At 37.7% G+C, this 20719-nt stretch overlaps 1 protein-coding gene across 2 annotated transcripts in view; it reads left to right on the top strand.

The window, feature by feature from the left end:
- The window catches only part of LOC124721950 (coiled-coil domain-containing protein 77-like), a 208565-nt gene extending 188082 nt beyond the window's left edge, over nt 1-20483 (top strand). For both annotated transcript variants that reach the window (XM_047247113.1, XM_047247114.1), the window contains exons 8-9: nt 13634-13747; nt 20133-20483. In XM_047247113.1, coding sequence (XP_047103069.1) covers nt 13634-13747; nt 20133-20426 — 408 coding nt within the window. In that variant the 3' untranslated portion in view covers nt 20427-20483. The remainder of the gene's footprint in view (nt 1-13633; nt 13748-20132) is intronic.
- The last annotated feature ends 236 nt before the right edge of the window (nt 20484-20719 follow it).

The raw sequence follows: 20719 nt of genomic DNA, 5'->3' as shown, positions 1-20719 counted from the left end.
GCAGGCTCTGTGAGTGGCCACACACTATGAGTAGAATTGTTGGTTTGAAAATGATGGCAGCTGTCAAAGTGAAGCTGTTGTTAGTGACCTGTGTGTTTAATGTGAACAGAGGTTTATTTGGGGCCATCAGTGAATTCGATGTCAACATTTAGGAAGATGGATTACTGAGTTGAAGAGGATAACCTGAAGCAAATGGAAGAGAAGGTGTTAAGATTGTGAGAGAGGGTAGACAAGGATGCTTGCCCTGAACCAGGTAAGGCCATAGGCATTGGGGATGTTGGCTAGAGAGAGGTAGCATTAACAATGACAAACATGGCACTAGGTGATGAAAAAGAATCAACTGTGGATAGCCGGTGGAGGAAGCAGTTAATACTTTTGATGTAGGATGATGGATTGAAAGTATTGGTTCATAAGGGCAGAAGCAAATCTGCAGCAGTCAGTCAAAGTGGGCTTGTTGTTTAAAAAATTCTTAAAAAGAATACACAGGACATTCAATACATGTGGAATTACAGTGCTGGAAGAATATTCAAGTAATCAAGTAATGAAGATTACACCAAATTGAATGGGATAGGTAGCTGGATAAATCAGAATTAAAATGAAGTAGTAAAGCAGAATGAAAATGAAGTAGTAAAACCATTGATTAGGCAACTGCTATGGTGAAGGTTTACTTCATATCAAGAGAAGATAGAATACAAGAAGGAGAAGAGTGTAGCATAGTTACTTAATTTTTAAAAAATGTGTTGATAGGAGAGGAAGATAGGCAGAATGTGATTGTGAGAGTGAGAATAATAGGTTAAGAATATGAAGATTACTAAGAATAATTGAAGATATGGCATAAAGTTGATGATTATTTTGAAAAAAAAAAAGAAAGAAAGATGTTGTGGAGTGTAAGAGACAGGCATAAAATATGTAATAGAAGCTCATTCTGATGCTGTAGGGTCAACAATGATACTTCCGTGTTATGCAAGAGAACAATCTGCCAAGTGATTGCTGGATTGAGGCTAAGAGTGATAAATAAGTTTACGTGTGAAAATTCTAGTTTGGTTTCACAGAATTTGTTGAAAGAAGAATAGAAATAAATTCCTAGAGACTGCAATCAGTCTATAATTCAAGTTAAAGCATGAGAAATAGAAACTGATTTCCTCATAAATTCAGATGATGAACCAAGTCCAATATTGGAGAAACATTTTGAGTATATTTCAGTCAAAGAAGAAATTCCACTGTTACTGGTGTGTAGCATTAAGTTTTTGCTTCCACAGAGAACACAAACCAGAGAGTGTAAAAATATGTGTGTTACCACTGTCAGTTAATAATGATAACCATTTTGAGTGTTAATTATTAAACTTTGAATAGGCTGCTGAAGTGAATAAAGGCAGTAATTTACCAAAAAAGTTTGTAGAAGTAAAAAATAATAGCCCATGCCAAAAGTATCATTTAGAGGGCAATGCAATAAGTAAAACTGAGATATAGCAATGTCATAACATGAGAACCATTGTAGTTGGAGGTAGAGGAGAAGATCCACTGATGGTAAATTGTCAGAGAACTGAAGAAATGCGAAATGAAAATACAAATACAGGCAATGAGATTGAAGTTGTGTGTGAAGTACATGGATTGGATGAATACAGAAAAGCCGAGTAAAAAGCTATTGAAAAAAAAGTGCTCATCTTGACAAAAATGGTTTAGTGGTTATGTGTCATACTTAAGATCCAGAGGTGTATGGTTTGATCCATAGTCATTCCTAGCACTTTTATCTGTCACTTATCACTTTCTTCACCTCTGAAATTGTTTCTTAATCTAAAACATGCCAAGTTGCCCTGTGATTTGGAGTACAATTGAAACAATAGGTCCCCTATAACTGTTTGGAAAAGTCAGTTTGAAGATTGAACAAAGGTAAGGTCATACTACCTCCAATAAAACAATCTATTGTAAAGCACTGTGATGTTCAGACCAACTTTCAGGTTGATAACTGGTTTACTTTTTTATCCTGGCAATTAGGGAACACACAAATTTTAATGTTGAGTCTGACCTAATGTACAACTATTCATTTCATTCATTTCTGAAGCACTTCCTACATGAAAGTTGTGGTAAACATCAGAAAGAATTCAGGGATCAGCTAGTGATTAAACTGTATTATTTTGTCTTTGTTGTGTGATATTTATCATCTAAGGTGACAATCACACTAAAGGAGGGGAAACAGAAATGGTGAAAGTTGAACGCAAAAACATTTTAAAAATGAAAAAAAGAAATAAAAATACTGTACAAACGATAAATGAAAGAAGGGAGAAAAGAAAGAAAGAAAGTAAGTAAGGCTGCTATTTACAAGGAGACAGGGAGCATTTTCAGAATATAACGGAACAAGGTAGGTAGAAAGTAGTGTAAGTTAAAAGTAGTTGGATGCTGGAAATGTAGTTCTCATCACAGGAGTTTGGTAGTATTATAGTTTGAAAAGGTTTCCAGTGGCAATGGGACAAGTAACTGGGCACTGCTACTATGCACCACAGCTTGTTCAACTACAGGATATTGCTGCCATTTGCCCATCACAATACATTCCAACAGAGGTTGATGGTGATCATGTCACAATGAAATGCTGGTTAAAACATATAGATCAGGTGATGATCTAAATTCATACTCTGACATACTCCCCTCACTTTGATTATGCTGATATACAAAATGTTCTGAAAATGAAAGTAGATTAACTTCATTAATCTGGTGCTGCTGGAGTTGAAACAGACATAATAATTTACATGATAGCTCTAGTTTTTGAACTGCATTCATAACCGTGAAGATATGCATTTCTCACTATCAGGTCATCCCATAAAAGCAACTGGCAGCATTACCTGAGAGTATCACAGTTCTACACTGCACCAGCTGGTGGTCAGGTCCATGCCTTACTTGTTCATCACATGATCAGTAGAGTTGTGCCTCGATAAGGGTTAAGGTTCATAGGACTATAATAAGAAAGTGGTCATGTTTTGATGTTTCTTGAATGCTAATGCGAGAGTTACATTGCGATGTTATGCTACCTGGCAGTTTGTTATTTACAGGCATGTATGACGACAACGATGTTTCGTAAATGCATAAATAATGCAGCTGATTCTGCAATATTTGTGGTAAAGTGACATTTGTTTGAAGGAAGTTTTCAGTTGTGTTGCTAATAAAAACAATTTCTTTTATTTTGTATATAAAGTAAAGGGACTCAGATAAAAAATGAGCACTACACATTTGCTGCACTAGTATTCCCCAAACTTAAATGTATGGATAAATGAAAAAAATGCATTGTATGTCATTTGAAGTGCTGATAATTTGGAGGGATTCCATCAATCACCAGTATATTGTGTTCTGTTGACATCTACACATTAGCGGCACCATTTGCAATAGTGCCGCGAGCATAGGTACTGGTCCAACAGGAAGTGGGGTCATGTGCTTTTCTCGCATGAGAACAGATTCAGTCTGAATAGTGATTTTTGATGTACCCTCATGTGACAAGAGGTGGAAATGCAGATACACCTAGGAGCATTGTCGAATATGATGGTTTTGGTGGTTGAGGTGTTATGGTGTGGGGAGGCAGAACATTGTATGGGCATACTGTCTTCCATATATTTGAACATAGTACATTCACTGGGATGGTACACTTACCTGCCAGTGTTATTTTCAGGGGAACATTCGGCCCTGATTTCATTTTTATGGATGGCAATGTGCAACTGCATTGAACTGGACAAGTGGAGGAGCTCTTGGTATGAGAAGGTATTTGATGTTTGGTGTGGCCTGCCCATTCCCCTTACTGAAATCCCATCAAGCATGTATGGGACGCTTGGAGAGATGTATTGCAGCACATTCACATCCACATGCACCAATAACCATCCAGCAGTTGTCAACTGCGCTGGTGGAATAATGTTATGCCTTACCACAAGAACTGCTTACCAACCTTGTGGCCAGCATGGTAGCATGTTGCAGAGCCTTTATGGTGCTCACATACTCTATTAACAACTACGCCCAGCTTTTTGTAATGTCCAAGTGAACACAATGAATCGCAATGACTTCAGTGTGATTAGTGTCTTTGAATAAAAGTATCATTTCTGTTCACATCATATATTTCTTCCATTTACTTTCTCTACTATACTGTGACAGTTCTTCCTATATACAGCTCAAGTTCCATTGAGCTATGTTACTTGACAGTGACATATCATGCAAAAGTTACTTTTGTCCTTAAATTTGCACACCAGTGTACTTACAGTGTCACTTAAAGGATTCCCAGTGTTACTTAAAGGACTGAGTTGGATGAAGAGTGTCACTGACAAGGTTTCCACTTGTGTGCTGCTAGTATCTTTTACATTTTCACCCACATGGAGGTTAAAATTTATATTCTGGCATACAGTTTTATAACTTATATTGAAAAGTCAGTACATTTGCTTTGGATAACTCTACAGATTTTTCTTACATTTGAAACACACTCCAAACTATTAAAACTGTTAAATATGAATTTCAGCTGAGATGCCGTATACAACTGATCTGTTGTTGGAACACTGAACTCGTCACACAGTAGTATTCCAGTCCAACCACAGTGTTTTAAACCAGTGATATGGAGAAGAGGATATCACAAAACTGTGCTCCCAGTGTATCATTATACTTCTTTCTATGTAAAAGTGCCTTCTGTGTGTATTACATCAAACGAAACCACACATACACATTAACATTCTGACAATGCTGATGCCTGGGCTTTTATTAACAGTATAACATCAGCTGTCACACTAGAACAGCATCTGAAGTGTGTGATGTTCATCTTTTCATGGCTGAGGTGGGAAAACAGCCTTGTTTCTTGATAATACATTTCTCTTTCTTGATACAAGGCAAAACATAACTATTTTTCAGAAGTATTCTGTTTATTACTTTGCTTGTTTCCTTCTAAAGAACAAAAATTTATCCACTGTTGGTGAAAAAATTCGATGTCTAACATCTGATTTTACTTAGTTACAAATTTAATTATGTGTTGTTGAAAATAGATTTTCTAAAAACATAAGCCTTTCTATCTTGCGGTTACTTTTTTGGCACTTCTGCTTAAGTTTCATTTTCTGCGCACAAGCTTTCCCTATTAAGTTCAGACACTGTAACTCTGTTCTGGACATACAGCTATCAGTTGGTTGTTTCTGTGTTCTAAATCTTCCAGATATTCCCTTCTTTTGAAGAATTGCACTACCAGTGTTGCATTCATTTGTTGTAGGATCTCTCTCTCATTTTCAGGAGACTAATTATCTAGCTGTTCAAGTGTGCATTTCTTTGTTTGCGTTATCAGTAACCTCCCTGATTTGTTTGGAGGTACAACATTTACATTGGAAACTCCAGTACTTGCACACTTATTGCTATCGAAACTGGGAACATATACTGATATATTTACAGATTTTGCTATTGATAGATTAAGTAGTCTTGCCCATAAATTATGAACATAATCTATCTGGCAGGATATCTTAGATTCAGAACATTGCATTCACCCAAGGCATTGTGTGTTGTGACATCCACTGTGTTGGTACCACATAAACATGTTTTGTGGCACTTCATCCAGACAGCAATGAAAAATTCATGTGAGAAAGTTGGCACATGCCCCTGCCATTTTGGGTACTATTGATGAAATAGGGGGCAGTATTTGTACTGCCAAGCATCCCCCAAGAGACATTAAATCTCCATTAATGCTGATGTCTCATCTGTCTAAGCCATCATGGGTTTTGTTTAGAAAGAAATATTCATTGATAAAAAGAATGTCAGAGTAATAGTTCCGGTGGGTGATGATTAACTGCTGTACTTACTGACAAAAATCATTCCCATGCAGTACTTGGCATAAGTGTATATGAGAAGGATGAAATGGGTGGCATGTTAAAATGCAATGTACTCTTATTTTAGGAATGCCAATCCCTTGTTCAATCTGTAGTGTGCTCATTTAGGATCATTACAACAAAGCAAGAATGGTAACTTTGGTGCCTTTGTCTGTGAGAATTATTCGGTTCTTGTTTTGCCTTGAGTTGTAATTTCCCTTTTCCTGAAGTGTCGTAAGATGATAAAACATCTATCAGGAAGGTGGGTTCTTGTCAGGATACCACTCTCTGCAGAGTTCCTCTTCACATGTAGCATTATATCACCTTTAACCATGTTAAAAGAAAAGTACTGATTATGCAGTTTTCAATCAAGGACTGCCTTTACTATAGACACCATATTGTTTAAAAGTCCTACAGTACTGTACTGTATGTACCCATATTGTAAATAAGAAAACTTTATTGTAATTACAGTCCTACTAACTTACATTCTCCATAGATGAGTAGCATTTCTACCTTCTTCTGTTGGTGTTCTTTGTACTCGCAGAAACCTTCAACTGAAGCAGGTGACCGAATCACTGTTGTGCGTTTTCCTTGCGTTTCTGTTTGTTTATCATCAGCTCCAGCAAGTGGAAAAGTTACATTGTCCAAGGCATCTGCAATGTATCCTAGTACAGGAGAGTCGAAGTCTATTTTGCATTACATTTTTATAATATCATGTTTACATGAATGGTACACTTTGATATGTTTTTAAACAGCTCTTGAGGAGAAGAAGTGGACTACTGAATAAAAAATATATGTTGCTATTTAAATAAGGTGTACTGCTGTTCATATCTACATAACAAACAAAGTTAAAAGAAAGGCTGTTGGTGAAAGTCCCCCTGGTAGCTAAACAACATTTGCTTGATACTTTTTTTTTTTTGCTTCTAGACAAAAAGTTATTTCAAGTGGTTAAGATAAATGGGACACACTGTATATTGATATCAGCAGCTAGTGGAATGAATGAGGCGATGGGTTCTTCTTCCAAACGGAAAAATTCAGTCTAGTGGTGATATCCTTGTTTGCAGAATATTTATGAGGCAAATTACAATCACTGGTACATTTGTCATTGTTCACCACAGGCAAAGAATACGGGAGCCTCGTGGCAGATAATGTGCACCCACTTACTTGCCTAAAACATGGCATAGGAGATCTCCGCACTCAGTAATACAATTCACCATTGCATTACATCTAAATTTCAAACTGGCATACTTTTGTTGTAGAATCTTAGAACATATTCTGAATCCGAACATAATGAAGCATGTCAGACAAAATTACCCCTTATGTGCCAAGCAGCATGGATTCTGTAAACATTGCTCATGTGACACCCAACTCTCACTTTTCTCACATTAAATATTGGAAGCCATGGATCAAGGCAGGCAGATAGGTGCAGCAAAAAGTATTTGACTCAGTACCATATCTACACTTGTTATCAAAAATACAGACGCATGGGGTATCGAGCAAAATTTGTGACTCATTTAGGACTTTTTGGTAGGGAAGATGCAGAAAGTTACACTGGATGGAGAGTCATAGACAGATGTAGAAGTAATTGCATGTGTGTGCCACGGAAGTGTGTTGGGTCCCTTACTATTCATGTAGGATCGTAATGACCTTGTGGACAGTTCTAATAGTATCCTCAGACTTTTTGCAGATGATGTATCTCATGTACATCTACATGTATACTATGCAAATCACACTTAAGTGTCCGGCAGAGGGTTCATCAAACCACTTTCAGAATAATTCTCAATTATGCCACTCTCAAACAGTGCACAAAATAAAGTAACATCTATATCTTTCAGTGAGAGCACTAATTGCCACTGTTTATTATGATGATCATTTATCCCTGTGTGGTTGGCGTCAACAAAGCATTTTCACGTTTGGAGGAGAAAGTTGGTGATTGAAATTTCGTGAAAAGATTTGCAACGAGAAATGCCGTTGTTTTAATGATGTCCACCCCAAATCCTGTATAATGACCATGACACTCTTTCCCCTATTTCTCGATATACAAAACGTGCTGCCCATCTTTGAACTTTCTTGATGTATTTCATTAACCCTGTCTGGTAAGGATCCCACACCACCCAGCAGTACGCCAAAAGAGGATAGACAAGCATAGTGTAGGCAGTCTCTTTAGTAGATCTGTTGCATCTTCTAAGTGTTCTGCCAATAATACACAGTCTTTGGTTTGCCCTCGTGAGGTAACGGGCGAGTTATGGCACCCTGGAAATAATCTAAGTTCGGAGTTGGTGTGCCGTGGCTCACTGGCAGCCGCACAATGGCCGGACTACATAGTCCATCGGCCGCATGGCTGGGAATTCCATGGTGACGCAGTGTCAATGAAGGAGATATACCGGGTGTGCCAAAGATAGCGGACTTTGTGAAGCCTTAATGGCAGACATTTCACAGTTTGTATAGAAATTAATAGTAGCCAGATGAATCATGATACCTCAAAAAGAAAAATGTACATTACCATTATTTGCTTGATTATTCTGATGGTGTAATCAGATTTACAATATCTTTGTTAGTTTCTAGTTTAGTATCTGACAATAAATTATACAAGTAACAAACAGAAACGGATTTTCAAAACTTAAAACGGTTCATCCGATTTTGTCGAGCAAACCTGTCTTTAGAAAGCTATTAGTGTAAACCTAAATTGGTATAAATTATAGGTATGTAACTTGAATAGCATATGAGTTATTAGAGATCAAAGTGGCCGATTACTATTGATCGCGTGAGGCCATAAGTACTCCACAGTTCCACGAAAAAACGGCAGCAGCATGCTTATAAATATATTTGTTTGTCTATGTCTTTGTTTATATTCGATATTACTATTCATGAAGAACTTGGTTAAATATTTGCTGTGTTTTAGAAAGCACAGAGGCATTAGGCTACTGGCCTACTTTTGCTTGCTATTCCTTTGATATATGTTTATTTAATTTGTTTATGTAGTTAATAATGTGTGTTAGAGAGTGTTTATGGTCCAGCCGTAGGAATATTTATTTAATTTCAAGTTATTTAAATGTATATCCAATATTTCATATGTGTTTCATTATGTTTGTGTGCGTGCATTGGCTTGAAGACATGGCACGAGCACTCTAGCCAATGACAATGCTCGTGAATGGGGAGACTGGATGGAAGTGAGAGAAGAGTTCGGGAGAGTACGGCACAGGACACGGGAGGTGCTGGATGTGATGGACACACGGTCATGGGGAAAGATTTGGACAGTGGAGCAGTTTGCGTGCGGTTGCGAGAGAAAGAAATACTTCGGAGTGCCAACTTGTGCTCTTGTGTGGTTTCCGTAGCTTCTGCAATGAAGACGTGGTACGCATTTAGAAGTGAATATCTTGTGAGCTATGTTGTTGTTCATAACTAATTACGTGAAGCAGGAATATATGTTTCCCTGTTATTCAGCTAATATTTTATTGAATTGCTGGACCATCGACACCAACAAGTGTTTTGCAGAAATATACCGCATTCTTAAAAGTACTTCTACTATCGTACTCATCATTTAAAGTCGTTAAGATAGTACCTGCAGATTTTATTTAATTGCAGTCTTTCATTTATAAATTTCTACAATACATTCGCAATTGCCGAGTGATAGGAACCTTCGACCATTCGATTCACATGTATATTCATATTGTATATTGTAGATTCAACAGTATTTGGCTTGTAATGTGACAACTACATATCCCAACCCCTAGACAATGATACCAGCCAAAACTTTTAATATTTCAACATTGAGTCAGAGGGTACATAGTTGAGGGCCACACAACACCATATCGTTTCATTTTTCTATTTGAAAGCCTGCACCCTCCCCACAACATTTTCTTTGTGTTGTGTCCAGTTTAAGTTAATTATTTCCAGTTTAAGTTATCTACAATGTGATATTACCTGAATGAAGGTGCACAAATATTCAGGCAGATCTTGACAAGATTTCAGATGGTGCAAAGATTGGCAAATTGCTTTAAATGTTCAAAAATGTAAAATTGTGCACTTCACAAAATGAAAAACAAAGTATCCTGTGACTATAATATCAGTAGGTCATGGTTGGAATGGGTGAACTCATACAGATACCTGGTTGTAGCAATTTGTAGGGATATTAAATTGAGCTATCACATAGGCTCAGTCGTATGTAAAACAGGTGGGACACTGCAGTTCATTGTTAGGATACTAGGGAAGTGCAATCATTCTACAAAGGAGACTGTATACAAAACACTTGTGCAACCCATCCTGGAATATTGCTCAAGTGCGTGGGACTCGTACCAAGTAGGACTGATTGCAGATATTGAATGGATACAAAGGAGGACGACAGGAATGGTCACAGGTTTGTTCAGCCCATGGAATAGCATCAGGAAGATACTGAAAGAACTGAACTAGCAGGTGTGCAGAGATAGACACAAACTATCTTTTGAATCCCTACTTAGAAAATTTCTGGTACCAACTTTAAGTGACAAATCTAGGAATATGTTACAAACTCCCCTGCTCCCATAGGGATTACGAAGACAAGATTATACTAAATACAGCACACACAAACACATTTAAGCAATCAGTCTTCCCAGGCTTCATGTGTGAATGGAATGGGGAAAAGTCCAGTAATTGGTACAATGGCATGTACCCTGTGCCGTGTACTTCACAGTGATCTGCAGAGTATAGATGTAGATGTACGTAGTTGTAGATGTTGAATCGCCTTTTTACAGGTCTGAATATACATGTCTGGGTGCCTAACTGCATTGTACCTTACTCCTTTTGAGCATGTACATCTTCCTGGCACCTGTTTAAACAATTCAGAATATTAACAACCACCTCACAGTATATTTATTCACTGGTGAAATATGTTGTTACATTTTGAAAGTAAGAGAGAGATTAATTAATAAAATAAAAAGAACTAAACTCCTCCCAAAGAGGCCAGGAAGGCCCAACGGTACCGACCGACTGCCGTCTCATCCTTAGCCCATAGGCATCACTGGATGCGGATATGGAGTGGCACGTGGTCAGTAAACTGCCCTCCTGGCCGTATGTCAGTTTCCGAGACCAGAGCCGCTACTTCTCAATCAAATAGCTCCTCAGTTTGCCTCACAAGGGCTGAGTACATCCCGCTTGCCAACAGCGCTCGGCAGACCGGATGGTCACCCATCCAAGTGCTAGCCCAGCCCGACAGCACTTAACTTCGGTGATCTGACAAGAATCAGTGTTACCATTGCAGCAAGGCCATTGGCTAATTAATAAAATATGTCAAAGAAAATATACACTTCCCTTTAGTGAATGTAATTACATCACAGAAAGGGATTAAATACACAGTTATAAAACTCTGAAAATTCTTCGGCAGTTTTCTTAAGGAAGAAAGTGCCTTACAGAAACATAAGTGTTCTCAAGTGTAGATTCTTTTTATCAACTCATTCTATACAACAGAGAAATTCCTGAACAGAAATAAGTAGTCAGTTAAAAACCCGGAGATGGCCAGTATGCATCCATATCCAGAGTGGGATAATTCCATACTTAACTCTTTGTGATAAGTCCCAAAAGAAAGGTGGGGTTAATGAAATAAAATGTTGGAGCATCATTTGTGGAGATCTAATCTGTGCTTACAGGAGAATGTCATGCACTGGAATTTATAATTGGATAGTAAAGATGACATCTGTTCCAAATATCTCACTTTGTGATGCACACCACTTCAAAATTACTGTTTTGAAACATGACTGTAGATATGTGTTACCACAAATGGGACCATTTCTAAGTCTTACCAAACTGAAAATATGGTTTCCTCCTAGTTCTATTGTGCCAGACATAACACAAAAATAAATGATTATCAGTGGTTACGTACATATTCGTTGTAATGAAATTCATGTGGGTGATAATGTGTGTTTAATATTTTTGCCTTAAGTTTCTTTGTTACTTTGCATTTGTTACTTACATATTTATTGTAATGAAACTCATATGGGCGATGATGATGTTTAATATTTTCTATCAAATTTATTGTCTTAAGTTTCTTGGTATTCTTTAGAACTGCACCAATTAATTTTCAGGGTTGTTTCTAAATCCTGCTTTACTTTTTTATATACACTTTTATCTAAAATGTGGTTTGACTGCATTCCATCCCATCCTTACAATAACAACTTGTGCAAACAAAACAAAGGAAGTAAGGAGGTAAGATTGGGTTTAATGAGTGACCAAAACAAGTCCCTGTTGGAAGAAAAGAAAGATATTCTTTTCACAGCCTTATAGTATGCTTTTGTTCCCCACAAATCTCTTATAATAAAGATACTTTACATTTATATTGTGTTACATAGTATGTCAATTTAAGCTCATACAATGTCTGCTGTACAAAACTGTTCATAAGTCCTTAATGCAGTGGTTGCTATTTCAGGTATCCATATTCACATAATGACAATGACTATACAGAGTTTAATATATATTTCTTACATTTAGTATTTGATAATTTTGTTTCTGCCCAACAGACATTAATGAATGGTGTTAGCAGCCTCCCTTCTTATTTTGATTCTGAAATCTTGTAGTCAGTAGTGTTTCACAAAACTATTAAATGCGAACCAATGGTGTGGACATGCTCATACATCACCTCTGCATTACAGACATCATATGAGATTTTCTTCCTTACAGCAGTGGCATTCAGTATTTTCTCAGGTGGCTTTTCCTAACTACACTGGTTGTATGAACTGAGGAAAAATCAGACACAGCAATAATTCTTGAAAAACATAAAGCAGGTGACAGTAATATTCACTGCACTGTCTCAAAATGACTGCTTGCAAACCAATTGCATTACAATCTCCTTGTGCTTTTTGTTCATAAAAGACGACATCATGGTTGTAATTATGCTGTGAGTGAGAGAAAACAACTAGAATTAACCGAATTGATGGAATTGCTTCTAGGCATTTTACAGCCAAACTACAATGGAGGACAAATGACAAAATGGAGCCATATCAAATTTGCATGGTAGTGGTTACATGGTTAAATGCTTATCAGAGTGTTTTGTATAGTAAGTGGCTTCAATTTCTGACAGGAACAAGAAATTTAGCAAAGGATGGGAAAGAGTTGTGACTCAAGCCAGTGATTATTGTTAACTGTTTATGTCTTTTTAATTGACTTTACTGTGGGCATTTGATGATAAATTGCAAAGAAAGTGCAGAATTAAATACACAATTTTGTTTCATGTGTTTAACATTATTTTACAAGACCTCTGCTTCTGGTTATATGTGCTGGACCAAGACTCAAACACAGGACCTTTGCCTTTTGTGGGCAGATGCTCTACCAACAGAGCTACCCAGCATGATTCATGACCTGTTCTCACAACTTTACTTCTGCCAATATCTCTTCCTACCTTCTTAACTTCATATGAGTACACACTGGACTGCAGAATAAAAATTGACTCTGGATGCATCCCCCACACTTTGTCTGAGCCATGTCTCCACATTATCCTTTCTTTCGGGAGTGCTAGTCCCACAAGTTTTGCATGAGAACTTCTGTGAAGTTTGGAAGGTAGGAGACGAGGTACTGGTGGAAGTAAAACTGTGAGGACAGGTCGTGGGGTATGCTTGAGTAGCAAAATTGGTAAAGCACTTATCCAGGAAAGGCAACAGTAATGAGTTTGAGTCTCCATTTGACACACAGTTTTAATCTGCCAGGAAGTTTCAAATCTTAGTTAACTTACTGAAGAATCCTGATGACGAGACGGACTGGACCAAACTGTTAAAGCATCCTGCAGAATCTCAGTGCAAAAACTGCTGTACATTCACTTCATTCAAGAATTTATATTTTTAATCCCATTATTTTGCCTTTCACAGGAGCATAGGGAGCTAGAAAAGAAGCTTAAAGCTTACAAGGACAAGTATAAAACTCTAGTGGAAGAAAACGATTGGAGTAAAAGCAATGCAGAAAGACGCCAAATTTTATTAGAGGTAAACATTAATTACTTATTATTTTTTGCAGCTGTATGAGCTTTTATTTTTGAGCTTCAAATCATTGAAGTTAACAGGATGCTTGTATGACTTAACCTTTGAGTTTCCAATAGGAAACTAATCACAGCATATACCTTCCACAGTTTTACTCAACTGATTAATGAACATGAAAGGTATGGGACTCATTTTGGAAAGGAGCAGTATTCAAAGCCCTATCCAGCCGTCTTGAGTCATGTTTCCTGCAATCTCCTTAAACTACTTCAGTCGAGTGCTGTGATCGTTTCTTCATAAAGACTATAGCTCTGCCCCCCCCCCCTTCCCCCACCCATTTTCCCAAAGTTCTTATCCAACTACATTAGAGCTCCATCTTTCCATCCTTGATCTCAATGAATTGAACTCTAGCAGTCCTTTGAATGTGCCAGCTAATTTAGATATAGCTTTTAGGCAGCTGCCCACATTTTGTTAGATAATCTCTTTGTCAGTACTGCAGTGACATTTGTTATATATTCTAGAAATAATAGCACTGTAATGTGCTTTTTTATACAATAACTTCAATATAAGCTAAAGATTCTTCAACACAAATCATATTAAAAAGAAGAAATATACTGAACTGCTTGCAGATTTTCTGCAACACCCACCTCTCTCCACTCGACAGCCTCCGATAAGTGTCTGTCTTGTCAGTTTATAGAGTCATATTTATGTTGCATGCCAGTCGCTCGCAGAATTCATATTGCAGGGGAGTCACACCAAGGATCGAACTCTATGCAAGATTCCCAGGAATCAGTCCTAAGCCACAGTGTAGCACTCTTCCGAGCAACTTGTCTGTTAAAATTTTCTTCCAGAGGGCAATATGAGGGTGTGCTGAAAAGTAATGCCAACATTTTTATGTGAAAACTCTTAAAGCTTTTTAAATAAAACAAACATTATTAACATTCTATACCTTTATTCTTCATGTCTACATATCTGTTTCTCAACATAGTCACCCTGGTGACAAACACATTTCTTCCAGCTAGAGACCAGCTTGTTGATACCATCATTACAGAATGTTTGACTGTGTTGACAGAATCAAGACCTCACCTCTGCGTGCACTGGTTCATCACTATCAAAGTTAAGGCCTCAAAGGTGTTCTTTCAGTTTTGGAAACAGATGAAAATCAAATGGGGCCAGATCAGGACTGTGTGGAGGATGATAGGTGACAGCAGATCTAGGGCATCAGATTGTTTAAGATGTCACAGTGCTCATGTGCATCTGACATTGTCACACTGAAGGAGAGGGTGCTGCGTGTGTGGATGGTTAGAAACTCGATTACAGCACGCTATTTCTCGTGCACTGACATAGTTACGTTTCACACCGCCATTTTACAGGATACAGTTCAGAGCCCTCTAATGGCAGTGTTGCAACTTGCATCAGCAAGTCACAAAGGTCAACAGAGTAATATGCATGCTTTGTTGTACCTCAACTGATATTGAGAATAGAATAAGAAATTTGGAGGCTTTACTTTTCAGCATGGCCCTCTACATATATCCTCATTTGTCAGTGAGAGTGGCTGTGTGACATGGATGCGGCTTGTGGCAGGTTTCACACAGAAATAAACTGAAGAGTATATTTAAGTTCATTTATTGTGACAAGCTCTGCTGTCAAAATATTCTTGATATACTTTCCTATTTCTTTACTACATGTTTCAAGAAAAACTTTTTGCATATCATACTTCTTGACTTCTTGTTTGACATCATATATAAACTTGACAAACACCATACAGCTTCACCAGTATGCTATTTGTCAGTACCTGGACATGTGTGCTATGAACACAAAAGATGTGGTTTCTCTAAGACCTAGGTGCTAACTGACGCCAGTTTGAGAAATTGTTATTAGTAGACATCATATTACCTCAGCCAGTGTGTGCCTCCTTCATGTTTCTTAATTAAAACCTGAAACATTTTGCAAAATTTATTAATTGAATGATGATTCATTAAGGGGCTTTCCCTTGTGCCCTTGTTGCATTCTCTTTGTATAAATTATTAATAATCACATTAATCTGTCGGCCAGTTTGTATACTTTCTCACATAGCCTTGTCAAATATTATTGCTGCCTGTAAACAATCTTTCCTTGAGATGATGCCCCTACACTTCCAGCCCTCAGTTGGTTCATTGAATGTTACAACTGCCTGCTTACTGTCTATGAGAACAGACTTCTCTGTGGTGACTAAATGCAGCACCGTGTGCAATATCTAACTACAGAAACATAAACTGAACATTGAACTAAAAAAATAAAAGAATTCCTAAATGTCTTAACAACTATTTCAGTATATACACTTACACTGTCATGTTCTGTGGGTCGCATATTGTCATGAAACTGAGATTCGTAATATATATTGCTCAAATAAAAGTGTACAAACCACACAGGTGAATGCTAGTGGTAGTCTGATTGTGATAAAGTTATTATTGATGCCTATAAAGTAATTAAGGAAAGGTAACATAAGATAAAATTCTTGCTTTTTATTTGGTCATAGTGACTAATCTTAATCCATGTGGGTAGAAGTGATGGAGCGATTCACTGAAGCACAAGAACTCTAGAAATAACAGCAACAAAGCAATACAGAACATTTTGGGAACAATTATTTGACACTGAAATATTGGGAGAGGAATCTGTTATGTACAATGAAAGTATGGAGTCACATGAAATCTTTCAGTATATATATTTGAAAATATGGGTTTTGTGGCATACATTTTCAGTTCGACTGGATTTTGGAAAATTGGCCATCCAATGTATTACACACGTTCTTGTGTCAAACAGTGGAAAGTCCAGGATGGAATAACAATAATATGGAAAGGACACACACACACACACACACACACACACACAAGGTATATCCAGCAGGGTAGTGGGGGAAGAAGCTAATTCTTCCTGTGGGAGTGCACAGGGACATGGTGGGTACAGGGTAGGACTGCCGTAGATGCAGCATTGGGATGCTGTACTGTGATGGTGAGGAGAGAAGTAGAGAAGGGTAAAGGAATGTGTACATGTGTCGGCGGGATAGAAGGCATCCTTAATACTGGAGTGAGAGCAGGAAAGAAGAAAGGCGGGTGGAGGACGTCTCTTGGAACAGTTTGGCAGTGGCCATTTGTGCAGATGACAGCTTATTAGTAGTCATACACATGCAGGATGTGGCACAGTGATTCCAGCTAAGTCTGTACATCACATGGGTGCTTTCATAGGTGACCCTGTCTTTGATGGGTTAGGAGATGCCTGTGATAGGACTGGAGTAGGTGGTAGTGGGGGGATGTATGGCACAGGTGTATTGTAGGAGTGTGAGCCATGAGGCAAGGGGCTCGGAGCAGGGGTAGAGTAGAGATGGGCAAGGATATTGCGTAGGTGGGGCTAGTGGCAGAGTACCACTATGGGATGGGTTGGTAGGATAGTGGGGAGGATATTTATCATTCCAGTGCACAGTGAGAGGTAGTCAAAACTGTGTCAGAGAATGTGATTCACTTACTTCTGTCCTGGGTGGTACTGAGTCATAAGAGGAGTGCTGCTTTGTGGCCAAACAGTGGGTATGTGGGAAATGGCAGGTGTGTGGGGAGACAAGGCATGGGAGATCTGTTTCTGGACAAGGTTGTGAGGGTAATTTTGGTCTGTAAAGGCCTCGGGTAATTTTGGTCTGTAAAGGCCTCAGTGAGACCTTTAACATATTTGGGGAGAACTGCCCATCACTACAGATGCGATTTGGTGTGAATTGGGTAAAAGCTATCAAAGTGTTGGTATTATTGGTGGTTTAATGTAGATGGTGTTACTGATGTGGCCACTAATGTAGCTATCCTATAGGTGGAGGTTGACATCAAGGAAGGTGGCTTGTTGGGCTGTAGAAGACCATGTGAAGTGAATGGGGAAGATGATGTTGAATTTGCGGAGGAATTTGGGTCAAGTGTCCTCACTCTGTCCAAATCATAGAGAAGCCATCAGTGAATATGAACCAGGTGAGAGGTTCGGGATTCTGCCTGGCTCTGTAGGATTCCTCTAGATGGCCCATTTGCAGACGGGCCTTAGTGCCCGGAGACAACAGTGGCCATTATGTGTCAGTTGTGCTTGTGTGTGTGTGTGTGTGTGTGTGTGTGTGTGTGTGTGTGTGTGTGTGTGTGTGTTTTCTGCTTCTGAAGAAGGATGTAGTCCAAAACCTGAAAATTTCTGATTTCTTTTTCATTGTGTATGTCTGTGGCTCAACACCTTTTTGTGTTGCTGGTAAGGAAATATCCCACTCAAAATTGCTGTACTCCTTAATGTCCACAGACTTAATACTGCACTTTCTTTTGAATGACTCAACATTTAATGGAAGCCTCTTGCATCTTTTCATTCATTGTGTGGGAGTTAGAATATGCATTATCTCTTGTGCACAGCACTGATTCAAAGTCCATCAGGGTTCATTATGATGTAGTTCTATATCCAGATGTTATGTACAGGAATTATTTAACTTTATTAGTGAAATTTGTGACTGGATTTGAGGACTTTTTGGTAGGGAGGATGCAGCATGTTATCTTGGATGGAGAGTCATCGTCAGATTGAGAAGTAACTTCAGGTGTGTGCCAGGGAATGTGTTGAGAACCTTGCTGTTTATGTTGTATATTAATAGTAACCTCAGGCTTTTACAGCTGGTGCAGTTATCTATAATGTACTACCTGAAAAATCTGCATAAATATTCAGTCAGATCTCGATAAAATTTCAAAGTAGAGTAAAGATTGGTAACTTGCTTTAAATGTTCAGAAATTTAAAATTTTGGACTTCACAAAAAAAAAAATTGTATCCTCTGACTATAATATCAGTGAGTCACTGTTCTACATCTACATCTACGTGGATACTCAGCAAATCATGCGCAAGTGCCTGGTAGAGGGTTCATCGAACCACCTTCACAATAATTCTCTGTTTTTTCACTTTCAAACAGCATGTGAAAAAATTAACACCTATATCTTTCCGTGCGAGCTCTGATTTCCCTTATTTTTATTATGACGATTGTTTCTCCCTATGTAGATCACCATCAACAAAACATTTTTGCATTCAGAGGAGAAAGTTGATGATTGAAATTTCATGAGAAGATCCTGCAGCAACAAGAAATGCCTTTTTTTTAATTATGTCCACCACAAATCCTGTCTCATTTCCATGACACTCTCTTCACTATTTCTTGATAGTATAAAACATGCTGCTCTTCTTTCATCAATCATATCTGGTAAGGATCCCACACCATGCAGCTGTACTCTAAAAGAGGCTGGAAAAGTGTAGTGTAGGCAATTGCTGTATTAGATCTGTTGCATCTTCTAAGTGCTCTGCCAATAAATCACAGTCCTTGGTTTGCCTTCTCCACAACATTTTTTATGTGTTTGTTCCAGTTTAGATACTTCGTAATTGTAATGCCTAGGTATTTAGTTGAAAATTACAGACTTTAGATTTGATTGATTTATTACGTAAATGAAGTTTAACACATTCCTTTTACCACTCATGTGGCTAACCTCACACTTCTCACTCCTTAGGGTCAATTGCCAATTTTAACAGCAAACAGATATCTTTCCTAAATTATTTTGCAATTTGTTTGGAATTAGCTAACTCATACAAACACCTGGATGTAACACTTTGTAGGGATATGAAATGGAATGATCACATGGGCTCAGTTGTGGGTCATGCCAGTGGTAGACTTCAGTTTATTGGCAGAATCGGGGGAGTGCAATCAATCTATAAAGGAGATTGTTTACAATAACTTGTATGACCAGTTGTAGAATATCGCTCAACTGTGTAGGACCCATACCAAATTGGACCAACAGGAGATATTTGATATATATAGAGAAGGGCAGCGGGATGGTCACAGTGCTACTGAAGGAACTGAACTGGAAAACTCTTGAAGATAGACATAAACTATTGTGAGAAAGACTACTAACAAAGTTTAAACACCTGGCTTTAAATAATGATTCTAGGAATATACTAAAATCCCCTAAGAATCACTCATGTAAGGACCATGAGGATAAGATTAGAATAATTACTGCATGCAGAGAGGCATTCAGACAATCATTCTTCCCATGCTCCATACGTGAATGGAACAGAAAGAAACCCTAATAACTCGTCCAGTAGGACATACTCTCTGCCATGCACCTCACAGTGGTTTGCAGAGTATAGATGTAGATGTTTAATGAAAAGCTAAAAAAGCTTACTGATACAGTTTACAATTTTAAAATATAATCAAAAAGTTAACAAACAAGTTTTATATTTTACAATGTATTTTTTACTTGTGACAAAGAAACAAGTTATTTTTTGATAAAATATGAATACCTTCCCATTTTCTTATTTATACTGCTATTAAAATAACATAGTTCAAATTTACTAATTGTTGAAGTATTTTTTCTTTCAGAAAAAACTTGGGAAACTTAGGTCAGAAATTACGATGCAGATGAAGAATTACAAAGAACTTGACCGTAGACAAAAACTAGAAGTTGAGGGTTTTTTAAATGAAATAAAGATATTGCAAAATCACCTGAAAAATGTTGAGCGTAAAATTACAAGAGGATGTGGTAAAGATTGTTTTGTAACAAGAAGTGAGGGTTCAAAAGCAACAGAGACAACAGTGCATAATGTTAAAAAGATTAGAAAGGTCATAAATGATTTACTTTATAATTTATCTGTCATGCAATCAGATCTTTGTTGATTGTATTATTGTTGTTAAGTTTCATACACTCAAACTGTTAATTTTATATATGATTTAATGGCCATACAGTTAAGTCTTCAGATTAACTTTTAATGCAAACTAATGATAAAAATAGAAATAAGATACTATCAACATTTACTGAAATGAAAACAATTTACTTCTTACCTGTAATGAACAACATTAAAGAGAGAGTTATATGATAGAAGATTACTAAACTATTACAGGAGGGGGTGGGGGAGACAACAAGAAAGATAGTAGGAAGTAGGCATTGCCAGTCAAAGGATAAGAACTAG

Source organism: Schistocerca piceifrons, chromosome X, assembly GCF_021461385.2.
Source record: "Schistocerca piceifrons isolate TAMUIC-IGC-003096 chromosome X, iqSchPice1.1, whole genome shotgun sequence".
Classification (NCBI taxonomy): domain Eukaryota; kingdom Metazoa; phylum Arthropoda; class Insecta; order Orthoptera; family Acrididae; genus Schistocerca; species Schistocerca piceifrons.
Note: the sequence above shows the minus strand (reverse complement) of the source record. Positions and strands in the feature narration are given on the sequence as shown.